Consider the following 16,347-nt stretch of genomic DNA (forward strand, 5'->3'; position numbering starts at 1 on the left):
TATATCAGAGTACATCTATGTTGCATGGATGTCCAACCAGCTACACCCACAACAGCACATCTACAGTGTCTGACTACAGCTACACCAGTTTCTAAAGCAAGAACACCAGGACTGCTGGCAGCTACCCATGGGACACCAATTACAACCATTTGAAAGCTACACCCAGCTTTCAGACGGAGTTAAGGGATTTAAAGTCGAGCACTCGGATCGATCACTAGCTGCCAAGCAACCAAAAATACTCAACACTTACACAACATAACAAAGATCCTCTAATGCAATCCCACTTTAACATGCTTGCCACTCAATTCTCTGCAATAGCACTAGACTCCTCCTATCTAAACCATTCCATAACTAACCACAAATGCCTATGCACAAATAAAAAGCCTACCACTGCCTCAAATTCCAGCAACTTCCACTCACAAATCCTTTAATCCCAGCAAATATAACAATGACAAAACTTACAAAATGAGATCGCCCGACAAGCACTAAATAGCCACCCTCCTAACTCAGTTTTACATGCCACCCCACCAGACATACAATCCCGCACAGTGTTGTAGGGTTTTCATAAAAATAAAAGGGACTCTAGGGGTAGATAGTATGTACTTAGAGTATCCCATCAACCTCAGGTGCTTGTAAATATACCTGTAATACTTAGAAAGGGCACAAAAATAAATCTTATGGTATTAGCTTTAAGTGCTAAAATTGGATGACATGTAAAATACTGAGATTCAAAATCTGCCTGAAGAAAATAGGCATTCCTGCTTTTACCATCCTGTGTGGCAAGGAATGAGGACCTTTGCTGTACAAAGATATACGACTATAAAAAAAGCTTGCTGTCTTGGACCTGGGAGTATGCCTACAAATGAGAGCAGTGACATCTTTTGCATTTGTTTTGTTTTTAGGCCAAGATGACACAGGCAACTGAATGCCACCATCAAGGCCATCTCATTTATGCTACAATGATGAATCTTTCAAGAACAGGAATGCTCTTTCTTGCCAGAATGCTATATCAACTTTCTGGATAAACAACAACTCCCTCCAGTAAAAGCAATGTCCCATCATCTCAGCATTGCTCTTCCTTTTTTTTTTCTGTAAAATTAAGTTAGACTAGGTCAAACTAATTCAGAGTACTGCCGACCTGTGACTAATTGCTTTGTACTCTTTGATTCTTCCACTCTTTTCAATTTCCTTGCCAACATTATCAAATACTGCCTCAAGCTTTCTTCATTTCTTCTATTTATAGTCCTCATCAGTATCAATCAATCACACACATTAATACTGTACAGCATTAGGGGAAATTCAATATTCTTTGATAACAACAGCTCCTAAGTTTATCATGATTCAATGGACTTTCTGACAGTCCTCTTTAAATAAACCCATAAAAGTATCTATGAATTTCCTTCATAACACTGGTAAGCCTATATATGTATAATTAAAGAAAAAGAGATAAGCTTCTTAAGTATCATAACGTGTGGTTGGCAAAGAAACTAAAAATTCTGTCATCATTACAATTTCCTTCAAGAGAAGGCAAGCAATGAGACATTTTCCAACACCTTTCAATTTCAATGGGTTCAAGACATGATTCCTCTAGACCACCGATGCCCAAACCCAAGGTTGCAAGGATGCTCCTAAGGGTCATGGAATGGTTTGAAAAAATATAATGAAAATAAGAAAATAAATAAATCTAAATATACAAAAGTCCAAATATATTTTCATCACAGTTTTGGAATATAAAGTGTCACTGAGACTCTGGAACAGGAATATAGTTGTGAATACTAAAGCACATATCTCTAGACCTAATTCCCTGCTACAAAAGAAAACTCCATGCTAGCTAACAATCAATATAGCATTTGATGAGCTATTGATATTTTGTTAGGACCCCGGATTAGATATGTTGTCATTTTGGGTACACACTCGACGAATTCTTAAGTGTGTCACTTTGAAGTCAGTTGGCCACTTGGTTTTCTTTAGTTTGATTTTCCGATGATGGTCTATCCAAATGCCATTACCAATACATTATTCCACTCACTTATTTACAGCTTCCTGTTAAGTACAGAATGAAAAAAATCACCCACATTAATATTTCAATGGTTACATAAATGAGATCACCCAATAACCTAAATTCATCTCTTATTATTCTGTAAGGAAAAAATGACCACATCGGTATCTCAAAAAATTTCAGAGGAAAAAGATAGCTTTCTACATCTACGCCAAAAATTTGAAACTTTCTAAGTTTAACAGCTTACAGATCAAAGCCTCCTGCTGTTACTTCTAATTTACTGTCTGAATGTAGTTATCTTCCTTACCTGGCCACTAAAAGTTCTGGATACTGGGGAGACCAGTCCATGCAAGTAATGCAACGATTACGAGACCACCTCTCATCAAAGAACCAACGGTTAAGAGACAATTTCACTCCCCCATTCTCATTTCTGTATGGTTGAGAGAGAAAAATATTCATCTATGAGAGAACACTTTAACAAAAAAAAATGCCTAATCAAAATCTATAACAATGTTAAGAAAAATCACTCATATATTTCAATTTGGAAATTTTTCCTCCATACTGTAAACAAACCAAAGCAACATACGCTTCACCATCTTCCTCGTAGTCATGTGAATAATCTACAAAAATATTAGCATCCTCAGCTAAAGCACGTTCCATAATGCGTGTAGTACGATCAAAGAAACTGTGGAATTCTTCTGTCATCATTACCATCTGCTTCTCTTCATCTGAGAGTTCACGAGCTGTCAAGATATGAAACATTTTGATAGGCTACATTTCACTTTGCAGTCACAGATTTTGAAATATAAGATTTTGCTTTGTATTATACAAAACATAATATGCAAAACATAAACTAAATATAAATGTACTCCAATCAGCACCAAACATTAATGCAGAAAATTCTTTACAAAATTCCTAAAATAATACTCACGTGGTTCTGGTTTTTCTTCTTCTATTTTCTTCTCAGCTTCAGTTGCTAATGCAGGCTTTACATCCTGAACGGTTGGCATGCCAGTAGGAAGTATTCCAGGAGGTAAATGACGGTTGTGACCCCCTCCATATATGGGTGGTGTGTCAAGCATAGTCAGGGAATTGTCCTCTTCTTCGGCTTGCGGGTCATCATAAGTAAGAACTACACGGTAAATGAGTCTATTCCCATATCCACAAATTATTTCAATACTTCAATATCTAATTCATCATTTGTAAGAAATTCTAGATCTACAATAAAACAGTAATGCAATTTAATGTTATAAAAATCAGACTGAAAAATTTAATGAGCTACATACCTGCCTACAGAAGAGGTAAAGAAAATTTTACCTATCTTATTAATATATTAACAAACTGCCTTTGTTCTCTGAAAGTTCTAGCAATGCAACTTTAACACTGGAATAAAAACAAATTACAAAAAAACTTTCAATTCCTTAATCATGAACTACTTAATTCTAATAATGTAGATAAAAAAATGCAAAAAAAAAAGTCTAAGAGCAAGATAACTACTTTACAATATTGTGCAAGACAAGAAGACAAGACCATGCTATGCTGGAACTGGCCATTTCATATCACAGGTGATAAGAAGAAAATTAAATAAAAATGCAATAGTGACAAACTTAAGAATATTTAAGAAGAATTTGGGTAGAATCCCAAAACATTCACTTACCAACTGGGAAGGTACCAATAGTTATAAGTTGAAAGACACAAGTAGTATAAGATAGATTTGGTCATAGATTTCTCTTGAAAAAACTAAAGTAAGATAGAGATTTTTCTTTCTTGTTTAGCAGATCAACTTCCTAAATATTAACATAAAAAGTTTATATACATTCTGAAATATTTTGGGTCCTCTGCCATGTGTCCCACTGCTTAGCAGGGTGGTGGTACCCTTCCCAGAGTGATTACTCTTTAGTTGTGGGTGCAGAATTTCAACGCTAAGTTTGCCAAAACATTTTAGTGCACTTTATTATAACAAGCTGCACACTTCCAGCCATGCCAGAGCTGAGACCTGGGGCTGTCAGCACAAGAGAACTTTGAAGCCTCCTTATACTAATTACCTGCCCTTTTTTGACACGAACACATAATCAGACTTAGGGAGGGAGCCTTATATTATTACCAGTTACCATCTCCATCCCACATCATCTTGGTATTAGTGGCATAGCTATATTTAGTGGAGGCTAGCTGACATTGAACATGTTCATAAGTATATGTATGAACTATCATAATAAAATCAAATTATAGCACAAAAGAAAAATTACATTATTACTTGGAGGGGAATGCAACAAATATACATTTGCCATAACACTAACGATCACACCAGGAAAAAAAAACTCACAGTATTATTTGGTTGCTTTCAATTTTCCTTATATTCAGACAAGAGGTGAAACAAATGAGCCAGCATGTTTATAGTAGCATGAAACAGCACTCAAAAACACACCCACAACGCATCTACAAAATGAGTACAAAAATGAAGTACCCACTATTCAGTTCTGCCAAACAACTACAGATGCATCCAGGCTAAGAGAGATAGCTAAACAAGAACTACTCGATGCTAGAGTAACCAACTCTTATGCATTCAACTAGCAGCAATGCCAATAAAACAAGCACCAAGGATCAAACCTTGGTCCATACTTATAGATGTAATGTATTACTTGTGCATTAAAAGATTTCACCACAGATAGTGCAAAATATTATTAATTTTCTATAAGAATACATAACACCTCCCAAGAGTAAAGTGATCGTGACAGGCATCAGGAATGTATGTTGAGTCTACTAGTCTAATAGGAAACCAACAAAATAACGAGATTAGTTCCTTAACTGATAAAATATCTGTCTGAGTGCTGTGATCACTCTTTGAGTGCCACATGGAAAGAGTTTTTCATTTGTGCTGCCCCATTCCTTAACCATGTGTATATGTAACATGTCTTTACCTCTATGCATGTAGGCACACATACATTAACAAAATCGTCAAGGTGATTCCAAAACCCGTCTGAATTGAATGGATACAGACATACACCTCATGTCAGAATTAATCTTGTATAACTAGGGTCCCCAAATCAACAGACTGATAAAATCCTGGGATGCCTAATTCTTTGGTTACAGTGACATACTGTTTTTCACATATTTATGTAAACACAGCTTTTGTATCCAGTAAGGAATAATTTCTGCATAGGACACATGAAAACTAATGTCATCAGGACAGACATTCAATATTATAATTCAGAGCTTATATCACTGTGATAGGGCACTGTTCCCCTTCGAAGGAGGAATTCAGTGAATCAGACGTATATTCTAATACCGTACATAATCAATAACATATTCAAATTTCCCTGCAGCACAAGGTCTTGTCAAAACAACTGCATTCTGTTACAACATTCTTCAAGAACTGCAATATACAACACATTTCATTCTGCTGGAGGCACATCCGTCACTTTTGAAGTTTAGTACAAAACCCACTTTTTTCTGCTGGAGCCACATTTGTAACTGTCATTGTTATGTTGTGTGTTTGGTCTCACTTCACTGCTCTCCTAACAGATAACTTTATAAAAATTTGCAGTTAAGACAGATTATATGTTTGTTAAGTCAATATATTACAGTATACTGAAATATCCAACAATCAAACATACAACTTGAAAACACAAAGTGATACCAACTCTTAACATGGCACATTTAGCTCACATTCCAGTTCTCATCAAATATCTCAATAGCAGCAAACCAAAAATACTGTGAGAAAATATGAAAAATTAAAATATATGAAAATATGTGAATATAGAATTAATCAAACTAATAATAAAATAAGAAAAGAGGTATAATAGTTTTTTACAGTTAATCCTTCAAATTTTGCTAAAGAAGAAAAAAAAATCTCTATAGTATTCAAAAGACAAGTGGAGGACCCCATATCAAAGTTACTTTACATCAAAGCCAACACCACTGTGATGATAAACCCATCAACGAGCATACTCCTTGACCAGCATTCAGCACGCACTGAAGATCTGACATGTACCATTTAGTACTACTGTCCTAAATGAATAAACAGTATGGCAAGTAAGCATGCAATTATCTACACAATGATAAGGAAAAGAGAACCATCAAATACAGCTACAGTGCTATGGGATTTTTTTCATATACAGCATACTACTGTATATAAGGATTCTCTAAGTGATATAATCATTGCTTTCAGCCATCAGATGATAAACGTGATTTCATCTGCAGTATATATACATATCGAAATACTGTGAACACTAAAATTTATGCACCAAAACAATGATATCATCACCCGTTCCTTCCTGAGTTAGTCTCTTGAGCAGATTTCATATAATAAACTAATGTCATCTGGAATCATTTGGTACATGCTTACAAGTTTTGAATGTAACAGAATCATAGTCCCTGACGAAAGGACTTGGTAAGATTAATCCTACCTGGTTACTTTCTATAGAATGTCAATGCTTTTCCATCAGATAGTTACAATATTACATCAGTACACTAGTAAAAGCAAATTACTTTAATCTTAGGCTTCTATATTTTAAGCGGGCTAATAAACTTCCCACTCACCAAAATCAAATAGAAGTTTTCTTGTCTCCATTTTTGTTACACCTTTAAGAATTAGCAAGCCCTAGCATAAAATTACATCAGTACAACACATCAGCCTGCAATAACCTGTAGTCTAGTCTAGGCTTTACAGTTTGCAGCGTCAGTCATGTCAATTGAGAATAAAGCAAGTATAGGTCAAATAGCATCAAGCAAAGGATAGACATAAAATCTTGTGATACAAGAAATGCAGGGAATCTGTGGATGGATGATACTGGTGAAGTTTCAGTTTCAAACAGCCTATTCATGCAAAAACTTTGCTTCAAATTCAGCCCATATACCATATAGGAGAGACTAATTTCTCAAATTCTTGCTAATTACATTACTGACAATCTGGGTAAGTGTCCAAAAGTTTTTGCATTTATCACATTTCATACATACCACTAAGATATTAAAACATAATATAAAGGGTAATAAACAAAGAAAAAAAGGACACAGAGCAACAAACATTAAAAGCAAACATATGTGAGCAGCAGTGAACAAGAAAGCAAAGGCAACATCCATGATAATATCAGCAGCAGCAGAAGCGGCCAAGAGCATGGGACCTACCTGTGAATTCATCATCCCATTCTAGCGCTGGGTTTAGATTATATTCGTCTGGGTATAGGAGAGAGGGGGGAAAGAAAAAAAGACCAAGTCAGTCTATCTCCATGGTGGGCTGTTAGCAAACATCCTCACAGCCACATCAGTTCACAAACAACTCTTGTTTTGTTAACCTTCGATCACAAACTTTAAGTGTTAATTTTTCTAACATGGAAAACCAGCATTACAACAGGATCTCAAAAGTGTTAATTTTAGTCTACACTTCCTTCTTGATGCATAATAAACAAACATGGCACAGTGGAATCAGAGAAAAAATATCTGCCTATTTTTTTAAGGTCAACGAGCAAGCTGACAGCAGCTCTGAATAACAAGCCTTTGTGGGAAGAATATGTGAACATTACTTGTGTGTTACATTTCTCGCATGCCTCATGCACTACGATAATAAGACTGCAGAAGACTATTGACGACACAAGTACACAAGCGACAGCAGTCATTAGGATACAGAACCTTGTGGATATAGAAGTGGACCACTTGTAAATGTTAACAAGCAGATTAGTTCCATGTACCTTTTCATATGCGGGGAAATTGATGAGCTACAACTCACTAAACTCAGGAATTATCAAATGACAGGCAGTCATTAACCCAATTAATTATTCTTGTAACAGCAACTTCATTAATGCATCCATTAGAAAAAAAAGTAAAATAAAGAACTACAGCTGTGACAAATCAACTTGTTATGAATTTCTCAAGATTTGACACAAGCATTTGTATTCATTCCTTGACAGCCAAAGCTACATGTTCAAGGCTTTAACGCCTCTACCTCAACATAGGTTATCAAGCAACTAAGCAATACACTGAAAAGAATTAACAACCAAGAAAATTGACAAACCATGTGGTTACTTACGCATACTGTGGTATTTAGATCGAATTTGAGCTAAGATTCCATCTCCTAGAATTGGGAAAAAAGAAAAAAAACAAATTTAGACCAAAGCCTATTCAAATAAACATTACGAATGAATCCACAGTGCAACCAAATCTTTATAACTGATGAGGATTCACATGAAACAACAGGCCACTACCCCGACAAATTATGTGGCTTGGCTGATATTCAAAAAAGTCCAGGAAAGAAGCAAAGGTTCTGTATCCATTGTTGTGGTTCCCAAGCTAATTTTCTGTCGCTATTAGGAAATCTTTTTTTTCAAAGATACTGGGACATGAGGGTACAGGCCCAAATTATGAAAAATTATGAGCAAATCTATATAGTTGATCTCAAAGGTCATAATTTTCTAAACTTACTGCTATTGTTACTTCGATCTTATAAAACGTGCCACTTAAACGTACTTTTACACTACCATAAAAGTCCAGAATTTGGGTCCTGATCACAGGGGCAAAGAATTCGTTATCTGTGCACCAACTGATGAACATGTTTTTTCTGTACTCCTGCCATGGATTTCCCATTTTTCTCACCTATATTTGTTCATGCATCAAGTCTTTGGGACAAACATTTACAAATGGCACTTTATCTGCATAATTTACCCATACACTTTCTACATCTCGTACAGTCATGCAAAGGATCCAAGAGGCAAACGAAGCTATATAATGTGGCACTGAGGCAACATTCAAAAGTAAGTGGGGACGAGGAGGGGAGGACCAGTCAAGCAAATGGCTAAGATATACAAGCAAAAGATTTTGAGAACCAATTCAAAAACTAAAGATAAACAAATCCTAAAAAAAGAATAAAAATGTTGGCACACAGATCATGTATGGCAGGAAATGCTCTCAAAGTTACTGTTGTTGCTGTTGTTTTAGTAAATACAAAAAAAAAATGAAAATAAAAAGATCTGAGGGCATAAGGCTCAAAAACTGTTTCCATACACTAAATAATAAAATGGTAAAAACTGGTATGCAGGCAATAAATGCAATGCAATTAATATACACTGACATGGCTATGGAGATGTAAGCCTGGGCTCTACTTGGTCTTAACTATCCAAGGGATACAAGCTCCACCAGGAATCACTTCCAGCCATAAGGCTCATCAGTCTCATTTCAGCAACTGAGACATGTTCCTTATAAGCATGGAAAGGTATGACTCGGATGGCTGCTCCTCCTTGTTATCTAGGCATTCAGTACTATTGGAAATAGTGTCAACTCTGTCATGTGGTTAAAAAGTAATTTTGAGGTATTCTGTAATCAAGGAACACATTTTGAATATCTATGCAACCAGCCACATCAAAAATGGTAGATTGGCTGCAAAGATACAATCAAACTATGTGAATCATTTACAAAATTCCCCAAAATCTTCCATGGTCTTTCAATTCTTACTTTGAGAACATACTCATACACTTGGATGCATAAAATATAACAAATATCAAAAGTGAAAAAGCCAGCAATAAAAATTACAGAAAAATATCCTCAGTTACATTTCGGATTTTCAATTTAAAACAAAAAAGAAATATGTCAATCAGCCAAAGCAAAATGAATTTACTGCACAGATCAAAACTTGAAAGGCCAAGTTCTAATGTCTACCAGTCAAAACAGTCCACTTATTTAGAGAGATATAAAGGAGATGGTTCATATCAGTTGAAGGTAGTGAAAAGTGTTCACTGAATCTGTCAGCTGATAGCAAGTCCATGGGTTGTCTAATGAGGTCACAGGGTCCCGCATGTACATAATCTGTTATAAACTAAAATAAAACAACATATGTAAGCAAGCAGGCACATGAATTAATGCACCAAACAAACTTATATACATTCTCTAGACAACACTTATTCCATGAACAACTGCTCTGTGGAAGACACTCGGGAAGGCACGTTTAAGGCCAACAAGCAACAAAGCAAGAAAAAGCACCAGCCCAACACTCATTACAAGCGTGACATTTGACAAAGTTGACAACTACAAATGTCTGGAAACCTCACTATCTAATAATGCTAACAAGCCCATGGGATACTGCACAAGCAAAAATAAAAATAGAAAGCCAATACAAATATGCACATATAGCAGGCTATGAACTAAAAATAATAGAAAACCTAAAAACACAAAAAATTAAAGGATAAAACAAGCTACAGTACAGAAGATGAGCAGAAATTTTTTGTGTGGTTATAAAGAGAATTTTTCTGGTTTGTTGTTTTAGTTATTGATATCAGGGGGGCAGAGTTTCACGGAGAAAACTAACACTTACCGTAATAGTCGAAGGCATGGGCTGGGGTGAGGGAGAAGATGGGGTAAAAGTGAGTATTTTTTCTGATACATCACCTGTCCTTTTGCAATCTAAAACATCTTTTATGGTATTATCTAAGACTAAACACTCCTATGACAAGAGAGCAATACTAATGATATTTACAAGGCTTTAAATATTCATATTTCTTCTGGTGAGAGCTAGTCAATTCACATTAACTTTTAGTATCCAATTATTCTCTAACACCATGCAAGGAGCTATTTTAATAGTTATTTATCTACTAAACAGCTCCTTCAACAGTTATATATCTACTTAGATGATAACAAGGAAGATATTTATAGTTAGTCTTTGTTAGTTATAACAACTGCAACCATGAAATGCATTTCTTGCCCACAGCTTGTGTTTCCAATCCTTTAGATGATTTGTTTTAATAACAAGCTTTCACTTCTACAATGAATGTAATGTACAGCTAACGAGGAGAAAGTTACACGTTCATTCAGACAATAATAGTCACTTAAACAGTCTCATTTTCTTATCACTGATAAAACAATATATATATATATATATATATATATATATATATATATATATATATATATATATATATATATATATATATATATTGTAAAATATATAATCGAGTGAAATCATCTAACAGAAAGCACAGGGTAATTAATACAATAATGAAAAACTTCAATGAATGAGAAGATACTTAACTACTAAAGAAGAAAACATTTCACCAATAAAAATCAAGTGAAAGAGTTTTACTTAAAACATCAGAATAATAAAAAAGCACATGCTGAAAGTGGTGTTAACCCAAAATGAATTACACCATTAAAGTATATCATAAATATTCTGATGCTTTTGTTTAAAAAAGTTAAAACATAACTGCATAAATTTGGGTAAAGTTGAAACTAAATGAGAGATGAGAGAAAATAGTAAGAAAGCATGATAACGTTTCTTAACCATTAAGGATTTCTATTACCCTATAAGTACATGACCCAGAAAAAATTTATTTTTCTTAAATCACATTACCTAGTTTGGTGTTCAATTGTATGACACGTACCATTTAGTATATCCCACAATGAAAGCATACCTATCTATTACATATAATGTTACAAGGAGAAACTTTAACGTACCAAAAAAACAGCCAATAATAAGATCTCATTAACTAATGTATTCAGCATTTTCAACTCTTAATTTCATCACGCAAAAATGCACATAGACAAGAATGTATGCAGATCTGCAAGGCATACCCTGCTCAACAGGCAGAAAATAGCTCCACAAATAGAATGAAACAAGTCTAAGCAATTCTAGTATCTGTTGATAAGGTTGCAGAGCCACAATGCATAATAGGAGAATGTACACACAAATGCAAGAAACAGCACTGATGTAATCAAGTCTAAACCCCAACAAAAAAATATACACACAAACGCACACATGCACAAATACACAAAATGCTTGCACACAAATACACACCAAGTTGTATAGTCCAGCAAGCTCCTCTGTGAACGTGGAAAATAAACAAAGCTAAAATGAACAAGTCATTACCAGCATCAAATCTTCAAGCTAACACCTTTACACTCTGAACCAATTCAAGACATTTCCGAGTCCTTGTACCTGAACCCAAAAACTTCCACACGACTTTCATTCTTCTCAAACTCACCTATGACTCCCCTATCTCATTTTCCTCATTATGTATTACACAAAAGGGGCTAGAAGAAGATACAGAAAAAGGAAGGGTCAAGATCATGCTCAGTCTCTAATAACCCTATCAAGGGGCTCTCCATAAAAACCACCCTCTAAACTCTTAAACCATCATCTGGATATTATCTAACTGCTTGGGGAGAAGTTGTTACTCTATCCTTGAAACTGTCCCTTCCTGCCACCTAAGATCCGTAGTCCTTAAACTGCAGTTTGGCATAACAAACAATGAAACCACAAAGTCATACATACAACTAAAAATTATTCCATCTAAACAAGTAAGAGAACAATTACAAATTAGCAGCCCACATAATCCACCTTTTCCTTCCCTCACTTTACATGTGTAAAGACTTTAAAGCTGTATCATCCCTGTTCACTGTTGTACAAATGTTTATCTCTACAAATATGAGACACATGAAGTGGTCAAGGTAAACCATGAAACAGTCTGTAGGGCTTAGCTTTGTGTATAGCAGGGTATAGTTTCTGTGCACTTTATGGGACAGCTAGAGAATGGATGTGTGTAAATGAGGACACTGTTTGTCTGTAAGTGGTATGAGCAATTCAATATACAAAATCATTAGTCCTGTTGTTACTGTTATTATCAGTATAATCATCCATATCATTAGCAAGGTAGCACCAGGAAACAAAGAAAGGCTAAGTAAATGTGAAAAAGAGCAAGGTTATTGGGTTCAGCAAGGTTGAGGGAAAAGTTAGTTGGAATGTGTTTGAAAGAAAAATTGGAGGAAGTGAAGTGTTTCAGATATCTGGAAGTGGACATAGCAGCAAATGAAACCATGAAAGTATGAGCATATGAAACCAAGATAGTATGAGTTGTAGGATGGGGGAGGGGGACAAAGGTTCTGGGAGCGATGAAGAATATGTAGAAAGAGAGATCGTTAACTTGGAACAAAAATGGTTGTGTCTGAAGGAATAGTAGTTCCAACAATATTATATGATTATGAGGCATGGGCTATAGATACAGTTCTACGGAAAAGGGTGGATGTGTTGGAAATGAAATGTTGGAGGACAATATGTGGTGAAAGGTTGTATGATCGAGTAAGCAATGAAAGGGTAAGAGGGATGTGTGGTAATAAAAAGAGAGTGGTTGAGAGCATAAAAGGGTGTGTTGATATGGTTTGGACATACGGAGATAATGAGTGAGGAAAGGTTGACAATGAGGATATATGTGTCAGAGGTGGAGGGAACAAGGAGAACTGGGAGACCAAATTGGAGGTGGAAGGATAGTGAAAAAGATTTTGAGCAGTCAGGGCCTGAACATTCAGGAGGGTGAGGTGTGCAAGGAATAGAGTGAATCGGAACGTTGTGCTATACCAGGGTCGATGTGTTGTCAATGGACTGAACCAGGTCATGTGAAACATCTGGAGTAAACCATGGAAAAGTCTATGGGGCCTGGATGTGGATGAGGAGTTGTGGTTTCGATGCATTACACATGACAGCTAGAGACTGACTGTGAACAAATATGGCCTTTTTTGTATGTTTTCATGGCGCTACTTCGCTGACGCAGGGGTGGCGATGCAGTTTCTTGTAGAGCAGGGTGGCACCAGTTATGGATGAAAGAAAGGGAGAAAGAATTTATCCCTGGGTATAGGGGAGAAAGAATACTTCCCACGCATTCCTCACGTGTCGTAGAAGGCGACTAAAGGAGACAGGAGCGGGGGGCTAGAAACCCTCCCCTCCTTGTATTTTAACTTTCTAAAAGAGGAAACAGAATCATTAAATTACAGAGGTATATGTTTGCTGAGTATTCCTGGGAAATCATATGAGAGGGTATTGATTGAGAGGGTGAAAGCATGTACAGAGCATCAGATTGGGGAAGAGCAGTGTGGTTTCAGAAGTGGTAGAGGATGTGTGGATCAGGTGTTTGCTTTGAAAAATGTATGTGGGAAATACTTAGAAAAGCAAATGGATTTGTATGTAGCATTTATGGATCTGGAGAAGGCATGTGATAAGAGTTGACAGAGATGCTCTGTGGAAGGTATTAAGAATATATGGTGTGGGATGCAAGTTGCTAGAAGCAGTGAAAAGTTTTTATCGAGGATGTAAGGCTTGTGTACGTGTAGGAAGAGAGGAAAAAGAGTGGTTCTCAGTGAATGTCGGTTTGCTGCACGGGAGCGTGATGTCTCCATGGGTGTTTAATTTGTTCATGTAGGAGGTTGTTAGGGAGAAAACTGCAACAGTTTTGGCGAGAGGGGCAAGTATGCAGTCTGTTGTGGATGAGAGGGCTTGGGAAGTGCGTCAGTTGTTGTTCGCTGATTGGTTCTCAGTGAATGTTGGTTTGCGGCAGGGGTGCTTGATGTCTCCATGGTTGTTTAATTTGTTCATGGATGGGGTTGTTAGGGAGGTGAATGCAGGAGTTTAGGAGAGAGGGGCAAGTATGCAGTCTGTTGTGAATGAGAAAGCTAGAGACTGAGTGTGAACGAATGTGGCCTTCGTTGTCTTTTCCTTGCACTACCTCACGTGCATGCCGGGGGGAGGGGGTTGTCATTTTGTGTGTGGCGGGGTGGCGACGGGAATGAATAAAGGCAGCAATTGTGAATTATGTACACGTGTATATATGCATGTGTTTGTGTATATATATGAATACGTTGAAATGTATAAGTATGTATTTGTGTGTGTGTGTGTGTGTGGACAGGTATGTATATACATGTGTATGTGGGTGTGTTGGGCCATTCTTTCGTCTGTTTACTTGCGCTACCTCGCTAACGCGAGACAGCAACAAAGTATAATAAATATAAAATAAAAAATATATGTGTATATATGGATATGGCTGTGTATGTGTATGTATGTATATGTTGATAGGTATATGTTCGTGTATGGGCTTGTATGTATACATGTGTGTATATGAATGGATGGGTCTTTCTTTGTCTCTTTCCTGGCACTACCTCACTGATGCAAGAAATGGTGATCAATAAATATATAATGATGAAAATGATAATAATAAATACTAATAATAGTAACATCATCATCCCTAGTGATGGGGGAAAAAGAATACTACCCAAATATATTTTCTGTATGTTTCAGAAGGTGACTAAAAGAGAAGTTAGGAAGGAGTTGAACCCCCCCCCTCTTCTTGTGCTGGCCTTCCAAAAGGTTTGAGCAGAAGGAACCAAGCAAGAAGTGTTCCTCAAAGACTATGACTGGGGTGTCTGAAAGTGCACGAGTGTAACAAAGATGAGAAGGAAGATAGGTAGTATGTATGGGGAGAGGAACCTGATGTTCTGGCTCTCTGTGAAACTATGGTAAAGGGAAAGAGAGATAAGTGATCTGGTTTTGTCCAAGGAGATGGCATGAGGGAAAGATTAGAGGAGAGGGTGGCACATATACTGAAGAGGCTGGGGAATGTGTTTAAGAGTGTAAGGAAAAGAGTTCCACATTGATGTGGGTGAGACTGTGAGAAGATTACAAGAGGTGGGTGATGGTCTGTGATCATGACCTGGTAGGGACTGGAGTGAGTTAGAGGAGCGAGTCTTCTGGGAGAAGATGACAGGCCATATCTGCAATGTTGATGCAAGGGACTGAGTACTAATGGTGGGGGTTTGGAAAGCAAGTGGGTGATGTGGCAGGTGAGTGTATAATTGTGGGACTAGGGTACCCCGTGTAAATGAAAATGGTGAACAGCTTGTTGTGTGCTGAAAGGCTGCCGATATGGAATACCTGGTTTAAAAATGATGCATACATAAGTGATCCTGGAGGAGTGGAGTCATTGACCATTATCAAATTTGCAAATAGTGATTAGTCTGCAAAGGAGAGATTGGTAGCTGTGAATGTGTTGCGAGATGCTGCTGATGGGATGTCTAGTCACTTTTTTTGTGGAGGTAAGTATGGAAGTTTGTAATGGCTTTAAGAAAATAGGATATGACATCTGTGGGAAGAGGGTGGTAGAAGTGAGTGAGCTTGGAAAGAGACTTGCGTGCAGAAATACTAAGACATTGAGTCAAAAATGGCATAAGATGGGAATCAACATGTGAGGCCAAGGTGTGTGTCATGCAAAAGATGGGATGAAGAAATTATGTTGTTAGTAAAAAAAAAAAGGTAAGGAAGGTGTAAAGGCAATACCCACAGAGTTGGAAAACAAGTGATATGGAAACATACAAAAGGAAATGGCAGGTCATGAGTAAGGTGAAAGGGCCAAAAAATAAGGCAAGTGAGAGAAGGGGTGAGAAAGTATCAGTAAATTTCAAAAAAATGTTTTAGGAGGTGGTAAACAGCATGAGATAAAGAAAACTAATGGAAGCATCAACATGGGGAGCAGATGGTAGCTGGCGCATAGAAGGTAAAGAGAAGATGAGTACTTTTTAAAGGTGAGTACTTTTTAAGATACAATAGATTG

At 36.7% G+C, this 16,347-nt stretch overlaps 1 protein-coding gene across 49 annotated transcripts in view; it reads right to left on the reverse strand.

Moving 5' to 3' along the window:
- Positions 1 to 16,347, reverse strand: part of LOC139767302 (cytoplasmic dynein 1 intermediate chain-like) — a 120,094-nt gene that overhangs the window by 28,557 nt on the left and 75,190 nt on the right. For 8 of the 49 annotated variants that reach the window (XM_071696550.1, XM_071696525.1, XM_071696555.1 and 5 more), the window contains 6 exons: positions 10,296 to 10,316; positions 8,022 to 8,066; positions 7,124 to 7,171; positions 2,931 to 3,131; positions 2,586 to 2,742; positions 2,307 to 2,429 (listed from right to left, as the gene is read on the reverse strand). In XM_071696550.1, the coding sequence (XP_071552651.1) occupies positions 2,307 to 2,429; positions 2,586 to 2,742; positions 2,931 to 3,131; positions 7,124 to 7,171; positions 8,022 to 8,066; positions 10,296 to 10,316 (595 nt within the window). The remainder of the gene's footprint in view (positions 1 to 2,306; positions 2,430 to 2,585; positions 2,743 to 2,930; positions 3,132 to 7,123; positions 7,172 to 8,021; positions 8,067 to 10,295; positions 10,317 to 16,347) is intronic. The other 41 variants (XM_071696560.1, XM_071696558.1, XM_071696547.1 and 38 more) reach the window with 14 other exon arrangements.

The sequence above is a fragment of the Panulirus ornatus genome, chromosome 59 (assembly GCF_036320965.1).
Source record: "Panulirus ornatus isolate Po-2019 chromosome 59, ASM3632096v1, whole genome shotgun sequence".
In the NCBI taxonomy this organism is placed as follows: Eukaryota; Metazoa; Arthropoda; class Malacostraca; order Decapoda; family Palinuridae; genus Panulirus; species Panulirus ornatus.